Raw genomic sequence first — 12503 nt, 5'->3', positions numbered from 1 at the left:
AATTGAACAGTGCAATATATAAGAAATGCTAAAAATGAGACATGCTTAAGGATACATTCAACACACAGTATTTGATTTAACTTATTTTAATAGCAAAGATATCCGTGTTTCCATATTGAACATGATCACAGCTGCTTATATAGAGGTGTATACAGAACATCAGGAACACGTCAGTCCCTCAAACTTCATATCTCATCTCTTTTTTGGACGTTTTCACAGAGCGGCAGACCAGTTGTTGAAGACGGACGGACACATGTACTGCCTCAGCAGCAGGTTCACCCTCTCCACGTCCCCCCCCACCCCGCTGCGGAGGAAACACATCAGGGGTTAAACACTGCTGGCGAGGAAACAACATTAAAAAGGGATTTTCAGAATGTTTTAACATATATTTCAGTTTCACCCCACAGGCCATAAGACTGTTAAACACCTGGACTTTTGAGAGAACATCCATAACATTCATCTGTTTGCAACTTATATATATCAATACTCCAATTACTGTATATAGACTATTCTGCACTATTTCTGCTACAGTACATCCTATTTTATTTTATTTACTTGAACTATTTGAACTATTTTATTGTGTTGCACTGTTGGAGGAGCCTGTGACCTCAGATCTTCATTGTCATAACTACACTGCAGCTATTACACATAAAAGCTTTGAATCTTGAATCTTGTTAACTTGCCGACTGATTTTGCTATACAGTACGGCACTCTTTGTTGTTGGGATAAACACAAATATAAGGGTTGTGAGAAAAAGGAAACTTTCATTTGGAGTTATACATTATTATTTAAAATGTGTTAACCAGCTCTTCTGCAGAGAGAACGAGGCCTTCATTTAGATCAGATTAGAATAGATGTACTTTATTCATCTAAAATTGGGATTCGTTTTGTCACAAATCCTTTATATAATTTCTAAACCACAACAGAAAAATATGCAATAGGATACTTTGCAAAATGTGGAGTTTTTTTAAAATCAAAATGGATATCTAAATCAGGACAAAACTAAAGTATGAACTGAACTTAAATAAATATGATATATTTGTAGTTTTTCTAATCAGGTCCTGATTAAATTAGTTGTTGATGCAAACACATCACTTCCTTTATGTTTACCGGATAGCTTAATGTACATTTACCACTGTATTCATTCTTAGGTAGCCTACAACAATGTCATATCACGCTGCTTTAATCACTTTTTTTTCAGACTGATGATTTTTTCTTTTACAGATAATTTTCTACCTTTTCTAATTTGTTATTATTTCAATCGCACAACATTAATAAAAGCATCTCCGGGGCGTCTTGTTGTTTTAATGTTCGTTGGCCGACAGATGCAAACGGCACAAAACACCTCCATTAGGAAACAGGCTAATTTATGTATTTGTAATGTGAGGGTCTAAGGACAGAGGGTCTAAGGACAGAGGGTGTCGTATTGTCATACTGTTATTATGTACACACTGTGAAGTCCACTGAGACAAATGTAACATTTGTGATATTGGGCTATATAAATAAACATTGATTGATTGATTTGCAGAGTTTCGTTTATGCAGTGGCGGTTCTAGACCAATTTGACTGGGGGGCAGTTATTTCATGAGAGGGGCACAATAAAAGCGGATTAAAAAGAAAAAGACAGTATAAAGTAATTGTGTTAAAATAAACATAAAATACAGTATTTGGAAATTGTTTTTATAAAGGTATTTTTTTTAGTTTTTTTCATTTAGAGTATTTGTTTTAGTAACTTTAAGTGACGATTTCATTAAAAAACATAAACAGTATTTGCTTTTATAAGGTAATGAACAGGTTAATCTCCACTGTACACCCGTGTCTCTGATTTGATTTAGTTCCAATAAATCGTAATATTGTAAACTTTTTTTGGAGGGGGGCCACAGGTCCTGCCCCCCCCTAGAACCGCCCCTGCGTTTATGCAACGCTTATAGTAAACACTATTCATGTTTTTTCTAGTTGGTGAAGAGGTTTCTTCTTTTTCATGTTTTGTGGCCCATTTGTTTTGTTACATTTGCATTGTTTATTTAGCTGCAGCATGTTTCTCCTAAAAAAAGATCGTGCCATTGTAACGCGTTTGCACCTGTCAGCCACCGTAGCATGTGTTATAAAGTGTCGCACCTCTTCTTGACGCCCTGCATGCGGCGCAGGAAGGCGCAGACGGAGCTGTGCTTGGCTTTCGATCGCAGGAACTCTGCGTATCTGTTGGAGAACTCGATGTCTCCCAGCTGCCTCCTGCGGTCCAGTCCAACGGAAAGCATCTGCCTGAAAAACACACAATCACAGAAATCAACGAGTCAGATGTGACCAACACAATAAGTATGCCTTGATGTTTCTGAAGTCATATCTTGCATGTTCCTAGGTAGGTAAGCTTTTCAAAGGAACTACTACTGGATTATTGTCACACGTTCACCAATCAATGCATTTCAAGACAACTAACAGTATCTACTATCTACTTGCACTGACCCTGTATGGAGTTCAAACATCATAGAGGTTAAACGAAGAGCTGAAATAACATTATTCAGAATAAAATGTTAAAATAAAAGTGTGTGTGGTCTTTTCGAAATGTTAAATCCAGTTAAACCTGCGGTGACAAACATTTCTATCCACTAGGGGGCAGCAGAAACCAGTTAGGATCACATCTTTGACATATGATCTCTTAAAGAGGCCCTATTTTTCTAGGCTTCTTGGGGTTTTCAGTGTGAGAAAAATAAAGAGCTGTTGGAACATTAAAGCATGGACACGTGTCACTATAGAGGGACACAGTAGAAATAGGAAAGTGAAAAGTGTGTGGGTTATTTTCTTCTAATTGTTAAATCAAGTTACACCTGCAATGAGTAACATTTCTGGCCACTAGGGGGAAGGAGAAACCAGTTTCTATCACACCTATGACCTCCAAGATAGGTTGATATTGTGAATATGATTGCGAATAAATGACTTATTTACATATCCAGCACACAGAGCAACATTATTAATCATTGAGAGACTCCTTGTTGTGTCCACCTGATGAATATGAGTCCAGTGTTCTCTCTTGTAGCTCGGATGTTGGTCAACACCAGCTCCTAAAGAGCTAAACATAGAATCTCACCAATTTCCCCAAATATCTTTCTTCAGGTGTAAACTGACCTGAGTCTGGCCTCGAGCAGAGAGTCTGCAGAGCTCATCCCCGACAGAGACCACGGTGCGTTCAGGGGTCTGCTCTGAGTCAGGAAACTCTCCAACTCGTCTTCATCCCTACGGTCACATCACAACACAACATTGGACACAAATTCAGCTCTTTTTTTCACCAGAAGAAAATACAAAGGATGGAGTCATGGAGAACAGGTACAGACAAATGTAGACTATTTTTTAAATCAAGCTGACAGTGTTCAAATTAATGTTCTGTGTTTAGTTTATATAGAAAACATCAAATAAAGGTGGAGTGTGTTATCATAACGAAGAGGAACAATGGAGGGTTTTCTTTGGTACGTTTTTGTAGTTTTTCAGCAGCGTTTGAGAGAGTTTTTCAGGTGAACCTACCTGACAGGAAGTGATGTGGCAAAGTGAAGGAGGGCCAACAGCAGGAACACCTGAGTCACACTGATGGACGGCATCATGAGGACGATGAAGATGAGGATGAGGATGATGATTTCCTGAGGAGACAAAATAAATGTTCAAACCTCAAAACTGAAAAACACGTCCTTATGGTTTGGCTTTATGTGTCCTGGAGATGTGTTATACTGCAGCATTGAAATATATGTTAGACATGCGTTTGTTTCAAACACCTTTTTCTGTGACAACAAAACTAAAGACTCAATGTACAGCCAGGTTAGAAAAAAGGTTGTCCCTGTTTGGTTTGGGAAAAGCTCTCTCTCTTGAAATCATAACGTGGTTACTAAATATAATCCACATTTTGTTGTGAGCATTTTCATGTATAGGAACTAGTCTCTTTCTTCTATACTGTATGTTATGCTATTATAATTCTACTCCACCTTATTTTACCTCTAGTTACTCACTTTAGATTCAGATTTTCACCAATATGAAATACGAATCATCTTATAAAAAAACATTGACATACAATTTTAGGATATCCAGCAGCAGTGTGTAAAGTCGTTGAAACGAGCTCCACCTTAACCAGCTGTGATTAACATATAAATGCATCAATGAATATAATACAGGCAATTAATATGAGATTCTGAAATGGGCCATTATGCTTAACGAGTACCTATATTTTAATGCTAATACTTTTTGACTTGTACTTAAGTTAGATTTTGAATGCAGGACTTTTACTCAAGTATTTTTACAATTTTCCAATCGCATAAGTTTGGGTTAAATATGGCTTCATTAATTTCGGTTTAATGTTAGGGACCTTATTCTACAGCTTCGATTATCACTATTGGACTGTACCATTTCACATAATCTCCATCCTGTACTTGTATTGTTAAATGTTGGCAAATAAAACACATTGAGTTGCCTTTAAGGATGACATTTCCTTCAGTCAAACGGACAGTAGACACACTTTGAGACATAAAGAGGATTAAAATCCAATCAAAAACAACTTTATGCTTCTGAATTCATCCTGAGTTTTGTTTCTGGTCGCTACACGAAAGAAACAACAGATCAAACCAATGAAAGCTTTTAAAAATAAGTGTTAAGTTGTGCAGAGACTCACCTGGATGGATCCTGCTCAGAGAGACCTGTAGACTGGATGTTTGGGTCCGAGTCGCCTCCTTTTGTACCGGCTCGGGTATCGAACCTGCGACAGACTTCCCTCTCATTTTACTGCTCTGATTATTTACCGTGTCCACACATCGAGTCAAAGACCTGACTTCCCTGTTTGTTCGCTGCCTGAAATCTTAATGAAATTATTGGATCTGACTTCCTTAATGAGCTCTAATCACCTGTGAGAGCCGCCTGCTGTTTGCTCACATTAAATAATTATCACGTCAATGCAGAGAATTGATCCACAAACACACTTTTCTATCTTTTTACTACTCTGATGCCTGCTTCTGTTTGCTCTGATTACAAATGTTGGGAAGTGACACAATTTAATAACGTCACATGTGGGTCACAGAGGCCCATTTTAAATTCAATGTACTTTTATTTGTGATACTTTGATGTACTTTTATTTGTGATACTTTGATGCACTTTTACTTGAGATCCTTTAAGGACATTTGGCTGATAAAATGTACTTTTATTTGTGATACTTTAAGGACATTTGGCTGATAAAATGTACTTTTATTTGTGATACTTTAAGGACATTTGGCTGATAAAATGTATTTTTATTTGTGATACTTTAAGGACATTTGGCTGATAAAATGTGGGCTTACAGTAAGTAGGAATTTGACTTCAGGACTTATTTTTTTACATTGTTGTATCAGTACTTTCTTAATTAGTCTACTAAAATCAGGACAATCTTTAAAAGCCCAAATGATAAATGTTCTTTAGCTCCAGCCTAAATATCTAAAACAAACTAAACACCTCAACTATCAAACTTCTGCTGGACTACCAAAGACAAAATAGAGAAATATTTATCTGCAGATGAATCAACAAAAAATACTGCAGATTAATAAAAAGTAATCTTAAATACAAAGACTTTATCAGCTAAGTTGTTTTATTGCAAAAGAAAAAGAAAGTTGAAAGTTTCAACAAATATATCCAGAGGGAAAACGTTAGAAAAATCTGCAAAAGACTGCAGTGGTGAGAAATCATTATGGTCTAAAAGCCTTTGCAGACCGTTTACATGCACTAAAACCTAAATAACACACAACAGGAAAGAGAAAACCCTTAAAAGCATAGTATCGCATTAACACCATATTCCTACATGCATTGCGGCTAAAACATCCAATCAGCGAGCTTAAACCATAGCTGAGGATCTTGGGTAATCAGTTCAGTGGCTGTGTATCGCAATGATGCTCGAAATGTCCCTTATAGGCCTACGTCTGTTTCCGGTTATTTTTATTTTGAAATTCAGTTCCTGACGGACGCCAAAAAAGCCCGAGATTATGGAATTAAACAAATAAATAAAAACAAGGATAATTGTGTGTTATTGGTGAGTAAATAACAGTGTGTTATTTTGAAAAGAATAACGAATTAGAAGGAAAAAAAGAAAATACAGATTTCATTATTCTGAGGCTCTGAGCCCCATTTATTTTCCTCTCAGACGACAAAAAAAGTCCGACATTATACGATTTAAAATAAAAGCAATAATTGTGGCTTGATATTGAGTAAGAACATGTTTTTATGAACCACACAGCTTCCGGTCTTCCAAGACCCGAACGGACAAAAAGACGTGCTGCAGGCACGAAACATACTACCAATAGAAATACATTGCTTTTAAAATCATTCTGTGTGACACGAAAAAAAGGGGGAAATCGTGTTGGTGAACACGAATCAATAGATTCAATGTCGTGAGACTGGCCACACACACGGAACAATTTGACACATTTCCCGCTCTTATGTGCCCCTCCCCCCACATGGATCATACCTGGGACACGCAATACATGTTCAGTGTCTATTCTTTGTATATTTACTGCAGTGTTTCATGTATACCAGTAGTCTGATACAATATGTACAGTTTGAAAGGATGTTAAATGAAATGTGGTGATGATTAATGGTTTTTGTGTTCATGTAATAGCAGTTAAAACAGGACCGGGGGGGAAGTAGACAATAGGAGAGTTAAGAAGATTACAATTTGAGCTAAAAGGCAGCTACTATTGTTAGCTCATTAGCAAACGAGGCTTACATTATAACAACATTTTCATACAATAGAACTGTTAAATCATACTTTCAGCTCTCTGAATCTAAGAACAAATGATTGAGTCGTGTACACGGAATAATTGAATATGTTTTTTATTCCTGAAAATTGAAACAGCTACAGCAGAAGGTAAAGATCAGGTACAGCTCAGATTACAGTTTTTTGAGGTCGACTGATTCACTAGATAAAACTAGTTTTCAGCATCGGATTAAACTACAGTGTTGATTAAAAAAGAAACATCACCTGTAAATTAGAGGGGGTTTAAATTGGGAGAAACTAAAGCTTCACCAAGAGAAAAACTTTTAATGTCAATAGTTTGTAATCACTTTAACGACGGGAACTAAAAGATGTACATTAAAGTTGATTTTGAAATGTTTAGAGATAACAAATCAGAAAGATCATGAAGATTAATTCATGCTAAATAATCGCTTTTTGCAGTGCTAATCCTTAATCCTACATGGCAACATACCTGAAAAACTCTAGCAATGTTCCATTACATCTTTAGCTCTGAGCTACCTCTGGGAAGCGCGATATAAAGTTATTTTTTTAGTAATGTCTCTCCATTTAAAAACATTGACAATGTGTAAATCTGAGCCGATAGTTTAGATGTGTCAACTAAAATAAAGTAGCTAACAGGTGCATTCAATTCAAAACGGCTCAACTGCATGCAATGGGTGCTAGCGTTAATTTCAACCGCGCTCACACAAATCTCATTACGAATTCTATACAGCTAAATATTTATAGAAAGGGCAGTTTATGAGTTTCTTTTGGATTGGTTGGGCCCAGTAGATTTGGAGAAAACAATTGTCTTTGAGACTGATGCTCTTCCTAGAGGTTTTGCTGCGTCATGCTAACGTTGCACTGGAACAACAAACTAACTTTATCTTCTTATCCATGTCAGTTCTTTGTTTTCGGTCAGTATGGTTTGTAACGCGACATTGGCTAGTCGTAAGCCTAGCCAGATCTGTTAGCATCTGAGCTAGCTATGTGGCTATCATAGCTGGCTCGGGCATGTTCCTGGCAAAGTAGCATGTTAGCGCTTAGCTCATCAGCTACAGTCGCTACCTGCCAAATATTTAGAGAAAACATGCTGTCAGTTTCAGGTTTGCACTATATAATACTGAAGCACAAACACATTGAATTTATAATAACAGCCCGCAAAATGTTGATACATAATTGTATCCTCCTCAGTTATCTGTCATCAGTCGACCTCTGTTTGTACATTTGGTTTGTTGTTTGGAGGTTTTACAGCAAACATTCAGACTCTGATTGTACATCAATACAACGTTAGGAGATAAACCAACATGGTGGCGCAGCTAAAGGTCTTCACAGGTCCTCTCGGTTCTCGCTAACATTGTAATCGGTCTAATCAGAGCCCGGTTGTATTCTCGTTACGCCCTCTTAATATCCTCTAGGTTTTATCAGATAAGTTCTGATGGTCCCCTTTAAATCCAGCCTGTTGTTGCTTGAGAATGAATGCATGAAGGCAGGGTTTTGGTAGTTTACTTTTTTCATTGGATCCAAGGTGTTGGACCTGTGAAGACCTCTAGGCTGAGCTGAAATTGTCATGAGCAGACAGCTACATGTTTAAACCCCGGCTGGTATTTGGTCAGATTGTGAGGTTTGAGAGAGAGAGAGCTGATTGGCTGCTGCTACGGTTCCCTCCTCCATCAGTTTGAGTCCAGCTCGACATCAGCAGAGAGGAAACAGGATTGCTTGCCAACAACACAAGAAGAAACACAAAAAACAAGCAAACAGCGTCTACAGTCCGACAGTCCAGTGCTGATACTCCACTTTCTGTCCAGTCAAAGTCTAAATCGTTTCCATTTAATCCATCTTGAACTCGGTCAGTTTTAAATTGATTTATTTTATTTTTAAATTACAATCTTCCCTCCAAGTTGCAACTTTTATTAACAACATCCTGGTGGTCTAGAGCTTTTAGTGGAGCTATAAATGGCCAACCTCTATGTATTCGAACATGAAAGTATGCTGGTATGATTTGCCCCTCTGAAAGGTACACATAGCTGGTGACAATAACACATTGGCATAAAGTGTTTGTCCAAAAAGGTCTGAAATGGACCATCTGTCCTCAGGGTGGGGCTTAAGGAAAGGTCATGGGATCATACAAATCTAAAAAGGGATCATCCTCTTGAACGCAGGAATGAGAACATGTATTTTTATCATGATCTGTGTGGACGAAAGGGACATGACGGTCCTGAGGCTTATTGGGAAGAAAATGCAACTTCATAATGAATAATATAAGTAAAGATCATAATGTATGTATTTTAACATTACAGAGGCAGTCAACATCAGGCTAATGCTAAGAGCCGTCTGCTGTTAACGTCTGATCAAAAATCGAAACGTTCTTTGATCAGGTTTTTCGTGAGCAGATGGTGGAATATCAACACTGGACTTTACAATTGTCTTTCTTCAACAAAACCAGAATTCACAAAACCTTAAATCAATAATCTGAATCTTCCACTAATGCAATAACATTGATTATTAAGATTTTTGGGTGAAAAGATAAGTGATTTTTGTGGAAGATTCAGATGACTAACTTGAGGTTTTACAAAACAAAATAAACCTGACAGAGTACATTTAAAACATCATGTTGCACCGAGAATAGATTGAAGCTACATGTCCAGCTGACTTGAAGACAGTTTGAGTGAAATATTGTTAAAGCAGGTCTTTCCTGTGTTTACTACGCTTCATTGCATATCGAGCAGAAAGGGAAGATTGAAAACACTTGAGTGCACTGTTCAGCTTTCTCAGCCACGACCAGGTTGACTAAATCAGGGTTTCTAAATTGCTGGGAGTTTAAGTATGCAAAAATACCATTTTATAGTACGATTGAGTTCAGTTTCGGACTGGAGGAAAATCTATTGGCTCTGTTCGAGAAGCATGACGTGGAAGTTATCTTCTCATAACTGAGGAATAAATCCCCTCTCAGCATTTATTACCCCCACACGTACTGACCATGTGAAGGGGATTTACTTTCTACTTTTCAAGAATGTGAATCAACCTCTGACCCCGAATGATCACATGACCGGCGGGTGTCTGGCGTCCATAAAACATGTAAGAGATATTTCCAAATCCAGCATCACTTCAAATGAAATGTAAATGTGCAAAAAAAGCTAATATATTTCTGTAACAACTTCAAATAAGCTCAATAAAAAAAACTCTGGGATAATAGAAAAAAACACCTCTATATCAGATTTCAATAGTTTGATTTGATTAAATATAGATATAAGTCAACAGAGTATTTGAGTCTAAGGAGTTTGCAGTCTTATTTAGGGTATTAAAAGAGGAGATTCAGACGGGGCCACAAACAAAACAAGTCAAAAGAAAAAACAACAATGAGCAACTTGAGTCTATATGAAGTGTCTAACTGTCAGCAGTTCTGTAATCAAGTCAAAGCCAAAATCAAATATGAGTTGACTCAGACAATTAAGAAAAGTCCATACGAAATATATATTTAGAAAGTCGATTCATCCATTTATAAGTAGGTAATTTCTTAGTGCGATAATGTCAGAAAATGCCATTTCCGGCCTCTTAGAAATTGAGTTTTTCCTCTGTTTTAGGTTGTAGTGAATATCTTTGGGTTGTTTACTGACAATACAAGACTTTGAAGACTTTTTGAGAAACTGCAAAGGCATTTTTCACAAATGTTCTGAGTGATCAATCAACAAATCTAGAAAATAACCAGCAGAATAATGGATAATGACAATTATTATTTAGTTGCAGCCTTAAAGACCTCAACAGTTAGACGAGTCAGAGTCAAAACGCTCAAAGTACAAGGATGAGTTTAAGTTAATGTGGCCCACAAGAAGTCGGAGGTATTTTAGCCCGCTCTAAAAGTTACACAGAGAAACACTTAGGGTAACAAAACTAAGTCACAATCAGAGGATTACTATGAAAATATATCATAACAAGGCAGCACTGAAAATAAACCAGGGGCCAGACACCCGGCAGCCATTCAACCTTACTCTAAATCAGCTGCTAGTGTTCAGAGAAAATATTTAAAGCTGGTCTTGGCATTTTAAGGAAACTACACTTCACTTCCTGTCTGTGAGGAATCTTTGACCTTTCAGAAAGTAACGTTTCTCCTTCCCTCATTTCTTTTTTTGTCGAGTAACAGACCAACTCTTTGCTGAGTCGTTGAATTCTGAAGTGTCACATGATACGAGGGCTGGAAACAGGAAGTGGAGTCCAGTGTCTGACAGGTGCTGACGGGGCTCATATTGCACAAGGGTTGGTCAGATCGTCAAACACAGTCGGCTCCTCGATCCCTCGTGCAAACAGCTTGATCAAGTTGCTGTGCACTCTGGGAGAACAAGACAAAAAGAGAAGGCGTACATATGTTAACTAATAGATATCTACATACAACTTCCCCAGTTAATGACTTCCAGTTAAAACCATTTTGTTGTATTACAAGTTTTCAGAAATGTTATTATTAAAGGGACCTGTTATCCTAATGGTCTGGCTAAAAAGGTATGTATTGTTAACACTTTACAAAAGGTGAAAAGTGTTATTGAAAAAATCTCACTATGACACCTCCATAGTTGATTATCTTTAATAGGACAGTTATCTTAACATATTGTGTTAGAACACTTGAAAATGGGGCATTATATACAATTCTAACTGTTGGTGCATTTAGGAGAAATCTGCACATGCAAATTTGTAAAATAATCATTTATTATGTGTCATTTAGATGGTATGTTTTTCACCAGCTAAGAATAAGGACATGCTATTGAAGCCTAACAGCCTTACCTCTCATTTTTGTTTTAAAATATTTGGGAGTATCAACTTCAAAAGGCTCCCAGTGGGTGGTGGTACCTGACGTCGATGGCCGTGTGGGACAACATTAGTAAAATAATCATTTAAAATGTGTAATTTCGATAGTATATTTTCCACTGTATGTATAAATGTGTCTGTTGATTGTGTGTATATATATATATATATATATATATATATATATATATATATATATATATATATATATATATATATAGGATATACATATTTGTATACATGTTGTTATATATATTTGTATTTTGTTTTCAGGCATTTTGATCTCTCTGTCTGTACACACAAACTGAAAGATTGACAATAAAGTTGACTAGCTAGAAAAAAGGACATGCTATTGAAGCCTAACAGCGTTGACTTTATTTTTATTTTATCAATTGAAAAGGCTCCCAGTGGGTGGTGGTACCTGACATCGATGGCCGTGTGTGTCAGGATTTCGCCGTCGCAGTTCCAGCTGCTGTAGGCCGGCGCACAGCCGCAGGCCGGGTGGTTTCTGCAGATCTGGCCGAAGATCTGGTGCTTCCCGTTCTCCCGCAGGTCCAGGTCCGAGTCGCTCTGGCAGTGACGGGGGGTGAAGCAGAAACGCCGTACCCGGTGGACCTCAACAAAGTTCAGGTCAAACTGGGAAACAAAGGAAGAAGGAGACGATATTCATTTAAACAGTATTTTCCAATAGGCTAACGGGATTGGTTGACCAATCACAACAGAGCCGGCCAGCTAACCAATCAGAGCAGACTGGGCTTTTTGAACATTAAAGCATGGAGACATGTAGCAGTAGAGACACTACATACTGATATACTAAGGACAGAGGGTGTCGTTTTTCTCATACTGATATTCTGAACAATCTGTGCTGTTGTATTTGCTGTAAAGTGTCTCTACTGTTTTTATTATATGTACAGCACTTTGGCTCGACCAAAAATCGTTTATAAATGTGCTCTATAAATAAAACTTGATTTGATTTGAT

The 12503-nt window shown here is 37.4% G+C and overlaps 1 protein-coding gene across 1 annotated transcript in view; it reads right to left on the bottom strand.

The window, feature by feature from the left end:
- Window positions 1-6812: 6812 nt before the first annotated feature.
- Window positions 6813-12503, bottom strand: part of LOC117561210 (ceramide kinase-like) — a 29950-nt gene continuing 24259 nt past the window's right edge. Inside the window, 2 exon segments of the mRNA XM_034238505.1 lie at window positions 6813-11057; window positions 11946-12160. Coding sequence (XP_034094396.1) covers window positions 10970-11057; window positions 11946-12160 — 303 coding nt within the window. The 3' untranslated portion in view covers window positions 6813-10969.

Source organism: Gymnodraco acuticeps, unplaced genomic scaffold (assembly GCF_902827175.1).
Source record: "Gymnodraco acuticeps unplaced genomic scaffold, fGymAcu1.1, whole genome shotgun sequence".
NCBI classification, from domain to species: domain Eukaryota; kingdom Metazoa; phylum Chordata; class Actinopteri; order Perciformes; family Bathydraconidae; genus Gymnodraco; species Gymnodraco acuticeps.
The sequence above is the reverse complement of the archived record's forward strand: the minus strand, read 5'-3'. Positions and strand labels throughout refer to the sequence as shown.